Consider the following 17,972-nt stretch of genomic DNA (forward strand, 5'->3'; position numbering starts at 1 on the left):
TTGCGTCGCCCTTTACACGTGGCGGGCATTCATCAGCGTCGATGCATGGGAAACCGGCGCGCGGATCAAACGCGCGATTTCGTTTTGCCGAGCAATGCAACTCGTTCGAAAAATCAAACGCCACGTCGGAAAGGATACGCGTCACGCGCCTCTGATTCGTCTCCTCCTCTCCGGAGAACGCGGTAAAGCTGAAATAAACACAGTATCATGCCGGCTTATCTCTCGGTTCTGTAAACTTGGAAAAGCTGAGAGAATACACGGCAAAACGTGTTCCAAAATTAAAATTATTTTGAATTATTCTTTAAAACGAGGGCAGGACAATAGTGGCATGACAGAAGTCGCTTTCTAACTAGCGTCATCAATTACGCCGTGCGGTTAATAAAACACGCTTTTGGCAGCGAAATTGAACGTAGTTCGCAAAGCAAATATCGTGTTACATGTACATTATCGCGCGAGCATTGTTTAATCATCGTGCTCATCCAATATCCTCTAATTCGTTTCTGTCCCTACCGAGCTTGTGGCAAAACAAATATTGGCATCGTCGATGCTGAAATAATCTAATAATTCCAACTTCGCCTCCTTCGACCTGCCGAGTGTAAAACGCATTAAATCGGATTTACACGCCTCGTTGTTGATGCTTGATTAGCTTTTTTTGGGGCCTCACAGATAATAAACAATTCAATATGGATGTAAGAAAGTTTAATGCACCAAAATACCGCGTTGAATAATATATACGTACATTAAATGCGACATTTAATTAAAAGTATAACAACTTAGACCTTTAAAAAAAAATTAAATTGTACATTTATTTTACATAAATAGTAATAAGAGCAGCAGGATTTTATGTAAAAATCTAAAAATTATTCATAAAAATGGACTGATAAAAGAGACGCAAATTATACGCCAGTGGATATAAATTAGTTGTGTGAAGCTGGCGTACCATTTCGCGGAAAATCATTAATTATTGAGAGTTCTGGCTCCCTTTTTAATAGTTCTAGAGTTCCTGATAGGTTAAACACATAGTTCTGGCCATTAAAGCGAAAAAATCGCAAAGTGAGACGCCAACTTCACGCAACGTCTCACTTTGTCCTGCGACAGTTTCCGCCATAATTCCGGCTAGATTTTAAAAGATCTACAGTTCTACATGAGTTCTAGAAAGAGTTCTAGCGGAAAAAATTTTTTTCATCTTTTTATAATTATTAAAGCTAAAAAATGTTTAAGGGAATGACGACTGGTTAATTTTAGAGAGTTCTGTGCTTTATGAAATATTTCTCGTGTAGTTCTGAACATATTTAACCATTTTCCAAAGAGTTCTGAATGCAAACATTAACAATTATTTAATAAAAAATTTTTATCGTCCGAGAGAGACGTATCTACGGAGATATATGTGAGACGCTGGTCGATTTTCGAGAGTTCTGTGAAGACTAAAATATTTCTTGTGTAGTTCTGAACGTATTTAACAATATTCCAAAGAGTTCCGACCGCAAACAGTAATAATTATTTAATAAAAAATTTTTATCGTCCGAGAAAGACGGATATATGGAGATATGGGTGAGACGCTGGTCGATTTTCGAGAGTTCTGTGAAGATTAAAATATTTCTCGTATAGTTCTGAACGTATTTAAGCGTATTCCAAAAAGTTCTGACCGCAAACATTAACAATTTTTTTATCGTAAGAGAAAGACGTATCTAAGAAGATATATGTGAGACGCTGGTCGATTTTCGAGAGTTCTGCTTATTCTAAAACAGTTCTCGTATATTATTCGTATAGTTCTGGCCCAGAACTATGTGTTTAACCTATCAGGAACTCTAGAACTATTAAAAAGGGAGCCAGAACTCTCAATAATTAATGATTTTCCGCGAAATGATACGCCAGCTTCACACACATCATAAATTAGCATATATATTTGCATAATTAATTCGGCGCTATAGAGTCAACAGATAAAGACATATGAAGATATAACTGAATAAATTATAGAATTCAAAGTTTCGAGACAAAGAAAAACGTCATAAAGATCTTTTTGTTTAAGTTTATTTGAATGAAAAAGATAAAAATGCATCGCCCACATGTTTGTCTCAAAACGTATCAAGCAGAAACGAAACTTGTTATCGACTCGTATGCATATCATGGATTCTCATGACAGTTTGAATAAAATATACAGAAATGTTATGTTTTCATCCAGTTCCAGTTTATTAAAATCTTGAATGGCAAACAAAGTTTGTGAAAAAAATGTAAAATACTTTTTAGATTCATATTTTGTGGTAAAGTTTGTTTCTGGATTGAGAGGAAATTAGTTTTCTATGCGGGGTTGAAATTAGGGGCGCGTCAAATTGGTGATGAGGGACGTTGAATTTATTAATCACACTATGACTCTTCCGGCATGAAAATTTATGTAAATTACAGATTTCTATAGCTGTGCTTTCGAAAGTTGAGTAATTATCTAATAAAATAATGAAACAAATGGGAAACAGTAATGCGTCTTTACAAAATATAATTCACGTTATATTTAATTATAATAATATGTAACAAATAATTATAAAATAAAATTGAGCAGTTCTAAAGAAGGAAATATTTCCAAAGTCAGGTTTAATATCATTGAATAATTATGTTTAAAATGATATCTTTTATTAAACAATTAATTAACATTACTATTAATTTTATACTTATACAAGCAAATACTATTAATATATAATAAATAACTTGTTAATTGAATTTTTCTGGGATGGAGGATAGAGGAATTGAAGTTTAACATTGAATGCAATTGTTTTTATTAGAAGCAATACGATATTTCTCTCTGTGAACAATTAATTAATGGCACTGTTCTTTTTTTCTGTGACAGACCAACCGCTTAATGGTACACAATTGGAGCATCTGGTGACTGTATCTACGAGTGCGTGTAAGTAATCCACAGCATTGAACAACAATCGCATTAAAGTCTTACGCGCAATAAGTGCGAGGCGAACGTTAAGAAAGCTTTAATTATTCATATCATTAAAAGATGATGTGGATTGCATTCAAATTTCTTTGATTAACTCGAAAGTAAGATAAATATTTTAATTACCGAAGACATGTATAGATTCCAAGTATACATTGAATTATGTATATAGATCTGCATAATTATTACTGTTTTCGATATTAATAAACAAGCATAAAAAATTAAAGAGGACATAGTGCAATACGTACATATATTGTTCAACAGTACATTCAAATAGAAATCGATAAAATTCTTAATTTTCTTGTATGATAAGTTCGATAAGAAATGATACGATAGCAAACTTGATAAATCAATTTGAAAGAGCTTTCTACATTCAAAGAAAAAAATATTTTGGAATAATTGCAACAGTAACTTCCAAAATCGCATTTTTAAGACTTGATCACATAAACGGAAGATTGTACATGTACCCGATTCCATTTTTTTTTACCCTGAAGCCATTGAAAAATAGTTGACGTTGAAAAAAAGATAACATCACCAATTTACAAATCGTACAAGCGGAGACGATGCTTGCTCACTCGCGTGAAAGAACGTTGTCTCGTTCGGAAAAACCTCCGGGCGCGAAGCGCTTATAATCCGTGCGTGTAATCGGTGCGGCTTCGAACTAGGTCGAGGAGACAGACCCCGTTTCGCCTCACACTCGCGAATTTATTGCTCGCGGCCGAACAACAATCGATGATTCGGGTCAGAGCTTTGCGTCCCGCCGACCCGGAAGTCGGGTGAAACGGCGCAACCGAAAATCGGCGCACATACGTCACGTGTTCACATTATACATTTTATCATATACATTATCATTTCATGTATTACATTAAATTAGCAAAGCACGTGTACGTGTGACAATGTGTTGCCGTATTATAAAGAAACAAAGCTCATGTTAATGAACTTCAAAATTAAATTCTGCGAAGAACTATAGTAGGCAAGAGAATATAAACGAGGAAAACGAGATTTACTCTTCACAGTCTTGCGTCATAAATCGCATCAACTGTTAGGTAAACAGTAATTAACGACGGTCTGTCGTTTTAATCGTGCAATTGCAAACGCATGGCACGAATGATTAGTGCGCTTAATAGCTTGGCAGTCAAGGTTGATGCATAATCCGGCGATTATAGTGGTCGTGTCCGCCTGGACTTATTCGATTGCTACAGACTTATTCTAAATGAGTTTGAATCGGGTGTATGTGTATGTATGTAACTATAGCCACACATTTTTTAAATAGATTCATCATTATAAATTATTGCAATACAACATATTTTTTGCAATGGATATTTATGAAAATATATATGCAACAGAATCTGATAATCAATTCTCGGAAGTCAAGCATGTTAATTTAGTATTAGAAGATATGTATCAGTAATGAATATAAAACATGTAGAAAAGGATAAAAATAACTTTGGAGCAGTTAGAAAAATATGGATAAATTGTATAGAGAAGTCAAACAAATAAAATCAAAAAGAATTTATATTATATATTACATATGCCATTTCTTGCAAATTATTTTCGAATTTCTAGATTTTTATATGCAAAATGTTGATTATTGCCCAAATTGATGTTTTTTGAAACGTTGTATATTCGTTGCGTTCGTTTAAATCACACGAGTGCATTCCATGAAACTCGATGCAGTTAATTCGATAACAAGCTTATTTCGATAGATAATTCCTACTGAAGCCCTCTGTGTTTTAGTATTAAACTGTAACAGCGTGAATTTGAGGTGCTTATTTAACCGATTTTTTTCATTTTATTATCGTACAACATTGTCTGGAAGATTGCAAATACATCCAATAATTAATCATGAATATTTAAAAGAGATAGTGTGCGGAAAATTATCGCACGAGTAATTATATCGTTGATTCAATCGTCATTAATGCATACTAATTAACATATTTTTGCGAGTTCTGAAAAAATATAGTTTCTTTACCATATAAAACCAGTTACATAAATGTAATGCACATCTTTAAGAATACGATTATACGTACTATCACGATAAAAATTGCTTATAGGTAAGCGACAAAAATACCTGGACACATATCTGTTCTTCGATATTCTTTTTTGAGCGCAAAATAGTGTGTCCTTTTATTAAGATTAATATAGACTTTATAAATTTAGACCAGAGATAAATTCGTCGAATTGCTATTTCAAATTGATCCAATCTTTTTATATGACGCATTTTGTCAAATACATCCCGTAAAAACACGCATCATCCGGTATTTCATCTTCTCGGTAGCGCGCAAGTCATATCTCTCTCGCCCGAACTTTACCGAGTCTTTATGAAGAAAAAGCCAAGCGACGAGAAGGATGATGCACTTTAGTCGTCGCCGAGTCGCTTATTTTGCGAGAGAAATACGGAAACTCACGGCACTCGCATGAACGCGAGATTAATACCAGGTTAATATTGCATGGTGTGGATTCTCTCGTCGCGCAAGAGCTTATTTTTTTCGATAACGCACGCAACTGCGCTGCGCGCGGAATGATCCTTGAGCTTTTCTGACATTTAATATCCTGCCGGGTGGATGAAACGCTCTCATCCTCCGCTTTTTCTCTACGGGGAAAATAAACGAAGCTGTATCGTGCACGATCATTCTTCCCGGCGTTCTCCTGTTTTTCCTTCGTTTTGCTTTATCGTGGATATTCCTCGCAGCTTTTTTCCGAGTTCTGTGAAAGAACTCGCAGAATAAAGCTTATTAGTTTTTTTAATCTCGATGTCCGATATTAATTATGATGCGCATTGTAATTGCATCTACCTGTGTAAGTAGCTCTCTCGTAAAAATAGACGCATAATCAAAAAACTGTCATCGTGGATGCTAATTATATCAAGGCCTGTCAAGTCAAGGAAAATGGAAATCTTAATTTTACGTTATAACAGATGTCATAGCTTGCGGATATAAGTATAAATTGGAAAAAATCCGGAACACGTGGACGAAGTTTTCTGCAAAGTTTTCTCGTAATAGTCCTAAGTTTCAATCCTGCTTTTTTGTTTCTATCAGTACAAAAGTTACAAAGTCTTGCAAATTACAACGTGAACATTGTCAAGTAAACTCTTCCATAGCAAGCGCAACAAACTCGTCACAAGTAAGATCTTTAATCTACTTTTTATTACATTTCGGGCATCCGTCCTCCTGCCGAAGAAGAGAAAATAGGATACGGAACGTTCGACACGAAAGTAACTGATTGAGATGGATCATCGCTCATTTATCGATGACTTGTCCATATTTCTTGTGTAGCAGCACTTATAGCGATAAGCCATTTAGCGATAATACTAGGATGGATGTATGAAAAAAAGTATAGAAAGTAATAACACGAGAATGTCAAGGCGTGGCGCCATAACGTTCGGCATTTTCCATCCCTTCGCACGTGCCCTTCGCTCGAGGTATCTATGAAGTGGAAGGACTTCCAATTACGCTAAAGCAAGGCTTGCGTACTAGCTTGCGTATTTTCGATCGCGGATAATAGCACGTCGCTTCGTCTTACTCGCATGGCTCAAAGGTAACAAACGAACGAAGGAACGAAGTTCATTGTCTACGACCTTATTCGAGTGCACGGGGCGTAGGCGATCTCTCGTTCACGGAAATGTAGGCCTCGGCCTACGGTTAACTGGAACACGGCACGCAATTTCTATCCTAGACCTTCGCGAGGCCCGACACGAGCGAGGTCCGTCCGCCACGTCGTTATCGCGCGAGATCCGCAGACATGAGTTGATCTTGATCCCTGGCAGCGCGCATGTCGTCGCGGTGCAATATTCAAACGCGATGACGAGTAGCGGCATTTAATCGTGCGCGACACGTCACGTGCATCGTTCTCACGTATTATCGAGTTGGTCCGTATGCTTGCACGTGATATTTCCGAGGAATTTCTTATCATTCGCTTTTACTACCGAGAAAGATAAGCCCTTGGCGATAATATTATGGTTTATGCATTAATGATGGAAAAAAAGAAAAGGAAAAAAGTAAAACGTTCTCAGGGAAGTATCTATTGTAGACAGCAACACGAAACGTTTCGATTTTCTCTCCTTCAAGTTGAAACACTCTTCTTGAACTTGAGTATAAAATTCCTCCGACAATTAAGTTCAAATTTATAAAAAAACTCAGACACTTTCTCAATAGAATTCTCAATAAAATCTCCCTACGATTTACATAAAAAAGCCGTTTTTAACGGATCACTCTGTATACTGACGGGCACACATCTGTCATAGTGGACATTAGGCGAAATGGCCAAGATCGAATCGTACACAAAGGTGGTACCGGGAGGGCTATAGCATGCGCGATGCAAATGACGCATAATCGCGCGATCCGATCTGGCCGATCGATCCCTTCCGATCGTGGCGCGTGGCGAGGAACGTAACGCGGATAGCCCGTCGCGACCGTCACCGTCATTCTCGACCGAGTCAGACCCTGAACTGGAATCGAGGTTCATTGTCTGTGACCTTAGTGCGCGCCTGCTATGTGCAGCAGTCTTATTCGTGGATGCGGAGAGGCCTCGATTGTTAACTGGTAGCGGGCATGCGATCTACCTACGTCTTTTCCTTCCCCGTCGAGGGCGTCGAGATTCGAGGCTTGAAGGGTGGCCGAGAGAGCCTTTCGAAAGAGCCTTGGGCTGGGTCGCGTGACTCCTTGGGGCATCAACTCGTTCTCAGGCGGAAGTCGAAAAATTGTACCCTTCTGAACGTGCTTGCCAACATTAATCAGGTCTCCACACCCTTAGAATGTGCCAAAACGACTGGGAGAATAAATAAATTTTGTATCGGTAACGATCAACTTTCACTGAAAGTTTTCCTTAACATATAATAAATTATTTCTTGGCACTATCAATAATCTCATTTATTGCAACTGCTAATTTGCTATAATTTGAATTTATAAGCCTTTTACAATTTGCGCCGATTTGAATAATTGCAACTGAATCTCAATACAACACAATTCAAGAGTGCTGTTTTGTAATAATGTAGAAGCTAACTTGAATGCATTTGCACAAGAGAGCAATAAATAAAAAAACAAAATTCGAAACAGAGAATTACGTTAACTAAAATATTTTACTATTTATAACAAATAAATAAAAATTTACAACAACGTAAAAAGAACGAAATAAAAATAAAAAAGCATAAAAAATAATGTTTTTTGGTTCCAAAATTGAAAATAGGATAAATAATTCTGTTTAATCAGTATTGCGTCGAGAATTAATTACAAGCGGGACAAACGTTCCCTGCACAGAGATCTATCCCTAGCCGCTATGAATAAATGCACATTTTTACGAGGAATAATTTTCAATGTAATATTCTTCGTGCATATTAATAAAAGATCCATTTTGTAAACAAAAGCTTGAAATGTATGAAACTGAGGAACTCATATAAATGAATGAGTCGGAAACATGAGAATAGTTTCAGAATATTAATCGAATCTCGTCATTCATTTCCAAACATCAATCACGCGTAATTACTCGTTCCTACCAAGCGGTAACGAAGAATAGCTACAAATTAAATAAATGTATGAAATTATCGAATGCTTAACAACGGAGTACGCGCGTTACAAATTATCGGTTTGCCTATATTAATTTATAACGCTCATTACTTTTCTGCACATTATCAATTTATAATCAAATTGAATTTTGATCTCTTCGAAATACTCCGTTATTTACGACACTGATACATTTTTTCACATCAATATAAATGTCGTGTCAATTACAAGGAAAAGCAGAGTAAAACGAATGTGAAAATCTCATTTTTAAATCTCGTTTTAAAATCTGCGATAAAGTTAAAAACATTTTGCGTACGTGAATTGAATCGAATTGGTCTTCTCTACTCGTAATCGAAACAGAAATGCCAGACAGTTTTTCTCTGAAAATGCCATAATGGTTATACATGAAATAAAATAACGTTATAATTCAATATCGAAAAAAATTTGAGAGAAGTGACATTTTTTTCTATGTATCTCATTTGAATCAAATGAGAGAACATTTTGATTATTGCTTATAATTATCGATCATAAACATCATTAGGCGAGGCTCGGTTGTTCTCTTGCACAAAGCAGCGTACGTACGACAGTAATCAGACGGACGACTCTCTCGGAGCGGCCATTAAGGGCGGCGTGTGCAGGTCGCAATCTTTGTGCAGACAGAAGCACGTCGTCAAGCTAAAGGAAACCGGGGTTGCAATCAACGCCAGCGAGAATGGATCCACGATCCTACACGTTAAATTAAGGGTCCCGGAATTGTGGTCTACACGTATCGGGTACATATGTCAAGCACTGTGGGTGGTCCAGCGTATATTCCCAGAGGAAACGGGGACGACGGGGCAGCCACCGCGGAGATATTGAATTCCATGTGCGGATACCCTTCTGGGACGAATCGTCCCAAATGTCCCATTAATTGCGTCATAATTTCATTTCTGTGGCGTTTTCCCCTTCCTGCGATAATGCGCCACTTGAAAAGTTAATAGAATGAAATATTAGATAGAGAAGAAGCGTACATTTTACGCTCTTCTTTTATCAGGAATTTTCAAAAGGAAATATTTAATTTTATTTCAATGCAAATATGCATAATGTATACGAATTTTTAGACTGACGAGGAAAAATCCTGTCCGATTAATTTTTAAACAAGAACGAGTTATTTTAGCTTTCAATGTGAGATGCTATTTTTCGCAAAGTGCACCGTTAAATGAACGCTTTACAACAGCATGAGCCATACATTTTTCCGCAAGTACAGGCAGGAATTAAAAGATAATCGTTATCGCTGGTTGCTTTTCTCTCTCCACTAGATTAAATATCGCCGTTGAAACCATATCTCCTCGAGTTCATTAAAAACGTAGCCTCCGGATGTTCGGCGGTTAACAGGTGAGCCATCCGGCTCGGATTCAAGTACGTACCACGGACGATGGTTCGCCTCGCCAAATGGCAACGGAACGCGTTAACAACCCGCAGGCCGCATCTGGCACGTTATACACGTAGGTGGTTGATACATATATATCGCGCGCAAGGCTCGTATGTGCACACACACGTAGACGTGCGCGCACACCTAACGTATCCACGGTCGAAGAGAGAGCTCCTAACTCGCCGTTAGCGAGTCGAGCGAGTGGGGTGGCGAAGTGGGTGGCGGGTTAGATGGCGAACGGGTGGGTCGGTCGTCGGCGGGTGGTAGCCTACCTAGTCGGGTAGTAGTAGGTGCGCACCCTACGCGGCTACCAGGTGAGTGGGGCAGAGGCCAACCCCCGTCACGACGAGAAACGTGAAAAACCACTTGTGCGTGTGTCGATCCTGGTCGTCGCGTCGTTTCCCGTTGCTCGTGGATAGTTCGTCCTGACGTGCCGCTCGTCGCGTCTTCTGGTCCCCAGGAAGAGAGTGATCTCTCTTCTTCGCATCCTCGTCACATTCGTGTCTCTCGCTCTCTCCGGTCTCCTTTTCCGCTTCCGTCTCGCACCGGCCGAGCCTCCCCGGCTCCCCGAGGTGTTCCCCCCGGAGGGCGACATTCGCCAGATCGAAAGTGATCTACATCGGGCTGAGGGCGGACATAGATCGTCGTGAAGTGTAAAGCGCCGACGGCGCGAAAGATAAAAAAGGGTGTGCGTTTGAATTCGCTCGCGAGGTGGTCGGGTGAATAACGTTCAGTTATTTGTCACTCGTGGGGCGAAGGTGATATTTTCTGTCTTCTTCTCACTGACGCAAATCCAAAGATTCCTCTGAACGGAAGAATGTTTCGGGTGAGTCGAACATCCGGCGAGCAAAGTATGGTTGTAGACTGAAATGCAAAATGATACAAGATTTCTATTTGAAGAAATAGAAATAAAGAGATACAAATTTTATTATATTTCAGTATGGAAATGAGAAGTTGTTAATAATCTTGAGAATAAACACGGTTAAATTTACTATCATCTATAATGCATGAAAAATATTAATAAAATAAAAAAACAATAGTAAAAGGTATGATTATGAAAAATAAAATAAAAACTTGAAGAGAATAAACAAAAAAAGCACAGAAATAAGTAAAATATTTTATATGCATATCATTTTGCGCTTCAGTCTGTATTTAATCATAAAAAGGCACGCACGTAATATTTGATATTTTATATCGACTTTTGCATCACTTTTAATGGTTTTTATAGAGAACTAATATTATAAAAGAATATAGAACGATAATTATTAAATAGATCAATTTCGATTTAATGCCTTTTTACCACAGTTTTCTTTCTCGCCAGGATTATCGATACATTCCGATGATGGATTATGTGATATCACTGAGCGGATTATAATATTGTAGATCATAATGTCGCTTTTATAGCAGAATCTAATTATTTTAATTCACGGTGAAAAGATTTTTTGTGCAATCAAAGTTAAAATCACGCGCGTGATCACACTTGATTGTATGTTAAAGATATCGTATCGTGAAAGTGTAGTCGATAAAAAGAAGATAGTATGTAAAATCTTTTATCGTCACTTTGAGCTCAAGAAATAGCCTGAGAACTCAAGTAGATTGCCTCAATTTTTGTCAGAAAGACTACGTGGCATCGACAAAAAGAGTCATAACGAGAATTCACTTGTCCCTGAACATTTCTAAAAGAATGACTTTCTTCCCCGGGACGGTCCAAATAGATTGCCGAAACGATCCTTGGAAGATCACGTGACGTCGATAGTAGAAAAGGCAGCAGCTTCATCGATCCATTCCCATTTCGTCGAGCCTATCCGGGGGTAACTAGGCTGTCCTTCCAGGATCCCCGATGGACACGATCCGCTTGTAGATCTTGAAAATCTGCAAAAGATCTCTGAAGAGAAATTTTGGGAATGTCTCAAAACTCTCAGAGCAAGTTGGAAAACATCTCTACAGAACATCATTCGTATGACCGGAAATAATCCAGAGTGTAAAATCGAATGTTTCCAAAACTTTTATTAATTGTAAAACTTTGATTAAAGTAGAGTGCAATCGTTAATCTTGAAATAAAAGAATATTAATATATTTGAAATATGAGCTGGATAGATGTACCTATTAGATGTAGGTAATTATTGTACAAGCGTAAGTCGGTGGAAAAGCACGACGGCGAAGATAATTTTACACCAGGATAAAAAAAGCTCGTAGAATTAATGTCACGCGATGCGTATGCTAGAAATGCTCTCGCGGAGTACACTGCGATTTACTCTAATCTTACTTTATGCAGTCACGACATGAAAGAATCAGACTCCGAAAATAAATGAGGTGTTATGGTAACGAGCAAAATTAATCATCTTCCTATTTTTGAATGAAAGATCTCGGCTGATTATCCGATTGTCTGATAAAAACAGCACGATGCACCATTTCCGACACAACAGTACCAAAATAATGCGGCATACAGAAAGTGATAACGGAAATAAGTAATAAGATAACTAGACAAAAATAAATAAATATAAAAGATAAATTGTATGATGCCATATAAAGGAACATTATTATTTAAGAAGGTAAATGTTTACGTGCGAGAAAGTAGATCGACGTACAAACTTAGAAACAATCGAGGCAGACGAGGAAGCAACGGGGAATGATACGAAAATAATACGCGACGTATATACGGTGTACAGTTACTTTAGCCTACACGCTGTGGCAGGGGGTTGATTCACGAATCGATGGCCAATGCTGAAATCGATGACACCTATACCGAAATAGACGACGGAGCGCGCGTTAGCCCGCGCGCGTGTTGCTCAGTTAATTAATCAGGAATCGCGCGATGTCCCCGGCTGTACGTGGCGATTCACAGACTTCCACAGATTCGTAACACTCGTTACGAACGCGACACGAATGCTACAGCGACTTGTTGCACGAACGCGCGAACCTGCTAATTTATTAATTTTCCGCGAATTCTGCATTCACGCGCTTCCGCTTCTTTGTGCGGGGCATTGCACTCGTTGCCGCGCGATTACCTCTTTTGCTCTTTCCGTAACTGGTATTACCGCTACGAGTATCGTTTCCGGTGCATTTTATCCTTATTGTTATTACCACTTCTCGCAGTCGGTTCCACCGGTATCACCGTTCTTGCCGTTATTGTCATGTAATACCTATCACGGGCTCTACCAGTGCACAGTGGTGCCGCAATCGTTATATTATGATAATGGAACCTTGCGCTATTTCTGGAAACAACGATGAGACACGTTTCTCCGGGATCATAATTCACCGTATGACGGCATGGCGGTCCTGCTTTCGATCTTTCGAACTTACGGATCGTTTTATCCGCCATTTATCATTCCCGGGGAAAGGGAGGTGTCGCTGTCAATTTTCAGTGCCAGTCGCGAGACTTTTTCGATTCGCTCGGTCGTACGGTAACGTTTTTCCTCTCGACCTCGTTCGGAAATCGAGAGGAAGAGAGCGAGGGTGGAGAGAGCGACGGGAGACGTACCGCGTGCAAGGCCTCGTTTGTACGATAATGCACAGTGTCACATGCGGGATCGATGTTCCGCGTAAGCGAATGAAACCATCAGTAAAAGCCGGAACCGAAATGACCGCTCTATGTCGGTCTTATCCGCGTGATGTCCGCGATTCATAACGCGCGGTTTCCTCTCGGCGCGGTCGTGTAACGCAATTACGTACACTGATACTGCAACTGTATGGCTGGTCAAAAGGAAAATACGAATGCTTTTGCGTTTCAAATCGGATTATCGTGGCAACGCTACAAGAAGTGCGTCCCGATTAAAGTCCCGAGAAAGTCGTTTTATCGTCGTTCGTGACGGAGCGTGAAAAAGGATAAGCTGCTACTTTATTACAGGCGAGGGAAACAAAGTGCTCGCGAAGGGGAGGAAATATATCTGATGAATAAAACGTTTTAATGCTTAATAACACGCGATACTTTACAGTCCCAGCTCGCGAGTTTTGCTCACCGCTAATTAAATATTGGGGCCGATTTCTCGTATTTCCGAGTCGAAAGTCACGATGTTACAGTGTTGCGCGCCGAACACTTGTTGTTCACCTCTTTGTATGTAGGAAGCACGGTTTACATAATGGTGTAGCGTGTGATACATGCTGGATAAGCGTTACGTTTTATCGACCACTGACGTGTGATAGAAATAGCATTGACTCTGTTTTTTTTTCTTTCTCTCTCTTATAATGTTATGCCGTTCGCACCAAATGCAACGTAAACCGGCAGCACGCTTTGCTAATCAAGCAGATAAATTGGTAAAAGACAAAAATTCTGAACGAATGAATGACCATAATCCGGTCCATAAACTGGACATGCGTGCATATCATTTATTTTAAGTGTCATACTATGTCATTTACTTAAGTTAAGTCAATTTTATCCGGTGTCATTTTACTCGGTTGTTTTTATTGGTTTATTTGCAATTTTGTTTACTTCCTTTCCGCGCCTCGCCGAGCGAGATTCTTCATTTTTCCACACTAATTACCACTTTGATTTAGTTTTTCAAGCTTCCAGTCCTGATGTATTTATTAACGCTCCAAGAAACAGAATCTTGTCAAGTCATGAACGCCTACTTATGTCCGTTACATAACATTAGCAAATCGAACTCAACGAAAGCCAATTCAACAACAATCAATTTTGAAATGTAGTAAGAATTAATGAAATTCATATTTACACTTTCAAGCAGAATTCTAAATCGAAAAAGACGACACCACGTGATCTTCCAATCATTGATTATACATGAATTTTATTATTATTTAGTAACTATTGAGTATTATGAGTAATTATTTAGTTTTCCTGCTTATAAAGCAAAATAAGTACTATCAAACTCATACTTGCATTATATAATATTTATACCATTACATTTTCCTGACTAATTAAAACGAGTTCATGTAAATATAAGCGATTCAAACAAGTTTCTCAATTTCTATAGGAACATCTTTAGTTGTAAACTTTGATCTTCAATAAAGAGAGATTAAAATAATAGGAAAGATATAGAAGGAATATCTCTCTTATAATGTCAGCTTTAAAATTACAAGTCATTTGACGAATATTCCGTGAGACTCCATCGCGGATCCTTGGATTTGTCGGAACCGATCCGGCTGACCATCAACAGCGCTTTCTACTAGATCGTGCAACCGTGCGTATGCTTCCAGGATTAACGATCAGTTCAAACGACTTTCCGCTGATCGTAATTGAAGGGCTGAGAATATTCCGGTGTTTTTCGGGCGGAAGAAGGGCGAATATTTTTATCTTTTGTCGAGATTCCCTCTCGTTTTTTGCGCGTGCGAAAAATCCGACACAAAAATAGGAACTGTCATTTGATAAATCGATCGCGCGCTGCCGAGACCGCCGATTGAGGAGACAGACTGGCGGATGTTACTGTTGTAGTAGTGCTCGTTCACTCGTTGTGCGTGTGTGCGCGTGTGACAATACGATCTACGTGAACCGTAGCAAGCATCATGAGTGCTTCCGGCGCGATCCCGCTAATCCTGGCGAAGAAAGAACAGATCGTCGAAGGTAAGTAACTACGCTCGTTTTCCTTTTACCACGCTGAAGTTATTAACCTTCCAAGAAGGAGGAGTTATCATAAAAACGATTCACTCGATGAAACCAATCTCGTTTGAAACCATTCTGCATGAATTACGAAATCGTTGAAAGTCAGCATTAATTTATTATTACAAACGAGCAGTAGTTGATCGAAGTACTAATCAATATTAACGGAAGAGTCTAAAGGACATCCCTGTACCGATGAATGATTTATTTATTGAAACCAATTCCATCAGAAGCTATCGTACATAGATGGCAATATCCTCGGAAGTTTTGTCGTCAATTTATTATAACAAGCGAGCGATAATCGATGGAAGTATTAATAAATATTGACGCAAGCCCGATAAACATGTATATACCGATGTTGCAATTTTTTTTACATAATTTACGTCGCGGTAATAATGATTACATTACATAATCCTGAAGTTAACGATTAGGTAATTCTAAGAGAGTACTGTTATTATTACGCTCATATACTTAATATATGCAAATTCCACATAATGCGGCGTGAAACGCGCTGTAATAGACACGCGCGATCCTTGAGGAGAAAATAGTTCGTCTTTAAATAGATTGAACACTAGATAGTCTTGTGCATCATAGATAATAATATTCGTGAATTATTCAATTGATGTGTTACTTTGATATATTAAGTGCCACGTTTCCTGCCGCGTGTAACATTTTCAGTACACATCGAAACTTATTTTCAGACTAATTGTAAGTATTTTTCATTAGATAAAGTGCAAGAAAATAATTACATGCTCTATGATGACGTTTATTAGTTTCACTATTTACTCTAAAAAAGAAATTTTCAGCTTACAAAAAGCGAAAAAATAGATAATTGTTACATATTTATCAAACTCTATAACGTGTATCGGTTTTGGTACAATGGCCAGAAAATGACAATTCAAGAATGGCTTGGGAGGGAACGTGTTAAAAGATATGTCAAGAAGTTATGTATTCAAAAAATATAAAGTGCACAAGCTTTATGTTTATGGAAAATCTCTTTTTTTGTAATAATTCCTTTTTCGAATATCTGTCAATAATATCAAAAAAGAAGGGAAAAAATATTTCAAGCTAAAAATATATTTCTACTAATAAACAAATCCAGGGAAAAAGTTTTATTCTCGAAATTACACGATTGCAGGATTACAATCTCATAAATCTCATAAATCATAAATCTCTTAGGTATCTCAAACTGACATGGATCGAATGACGCCACGGAGAAATCTCTTAATTGCGTAAATGCGTTGATTGACGTGCAGCGAGCAATTAATCGATCCGCGTTGGCGGTTCGTGAAAAAAAGCATTGTAATCAGTTTGGAATTAATTTTACTGACGAGCGATCCATTTCTTTTTCTTTTTGCATTGTCCGCATAGTTTTGGGCGCGAATTTGGCACGAAAAGTTGTTTCGCAACGTATTCACGTGCACATCTTTATTGCACGCCTGCAGCGGAAAATTCCGCTCGTGCTCGCGATGATTACGGCTATTCTTGTCCACTTGGATTTCTTGGTTTAGCATTCGTGATTCCAAGAGAAATGGATTCTAGATAGGAATCAGCGATTGCAGATAAGCGAGTTAATGTAAAAAGGAAATGCCTGGCATTTTCTCTTCCAATTTAGACGATGGATATAGGTATGTAATAACTTTGGCGCACGAATTTTCTCGATTAGTGATGGTATCGTTTAAATGCCGACTCTTTTAATTTTCGATCTGGTTAATATGTAAGATATGAGTGAGAACTCTATCTGGAAGGACTCAAATAATTTCCATATCTTTAATTCAACGACCAAATGTAGCAGCTGCTCGTGCGATTTCAGACAAATTTATCGTTATATCAAATTTCAGAATCAGAAATCCTTAGAAATTAATTTTACTCACTCGGAGTTCTTGTTTTAAAATAACTGTGAAATTTGCTAAATCCTTGAAATTTAAAATGCAATTTTATTCAATCGAAAGCATTTGTCAAGCTCATACTTCCAATGCGTCAACATTTCAGTGACAGTTTAATTACGCGCACCATAAATCGATCTAACGGGTTATAATTTCGATTCCCAAGCGTTAAACGGATCGATGGATAGTGGACTGTGATAACGATGCTCTTATCGCCGATGCTACATAGCATAAACTCGTTTACTGCCTTACGTTCTACGTTCAGGTCGAAGCCGGCATTGTACGAGCAACGATATGTAAATGCGGACCGCCGGGAACAATGCCGGAGAATCCCCGTGGATTAACCCTATCCAGAAGTAGCTATCTGTCTGGTGATCTCTCGCGCGGAATGAACGCCGCCTCGCCCAACCGTTGAATTTTCAATTGGCTTCGTCGTTAATCTCGATTAACCTCTTGGATCCTAGTAAGAAGTCTCGGAAACTCGGGAAAAATCTTGCTCGGATATATTAAAACCGTCACTGGATCCAGAACTGTACTAGTATGACCCACTTTTACCAGATCAAATTTTAATGAGAGATCGATCCTTTATCTAATTTGCGATCGATCTTTTATACGCACATGTTTAATGAAAAAATAAATTAAATTACTATTACCTATATTTTTGTCTGCTTATCAGTTTTTATTCATCATT

The 17,972-nt window shown here is 38.3% G+C and overlaps 1 protein-coding gene across 6 annotated transcripts in view; it reads left to right on the forward strand.

The window, feature by feature from the left end:
• The window catches only part of LOC105277685 (solute carrier family 12 member 4), a 74,762-nt gene that overhangs the window by 9,324 nt on the left and 47,466 nt on the right, over positions 1 to 17,972 (forward strand). For 2 of the 6 annotated variants that reach the window (XM_011336245.3, XM_011336243.3), the window contains exon 2: positions 2,840 to 2,896. In XM_011336245.3, coding sequence (XP_011334547.1) covers positions 2,840 to 2,896 — 57 coding nt within the window. Of the gene's footprint in view, positions 1 to 2,839; positions 2,897 to 10,180; positions 10,671 to 14,772; positions 15,360 to 17,972 lie in introns of those variants that run through there. The other 4 variants (XM_020031099.2, XM_011336249.3, XM_026971372.1 and 1 more) reach the window with 4 other exon arrangements.

This window comes from Ooceraea biroi, chromosome 7 (genome assembly GCF_003672135.1).
Source record: "Ooceraea biroi isolate clonal line C1 chromosome 7, Obir_v5.4, whole genome shotgun sequence".
NCBI classification, from domain to species: Eukaryota; Metazoa; Arthropoda; class Insecta; order Hymenoptera; family Formicidae; genus Ooceraea; species Ooceraea biroi.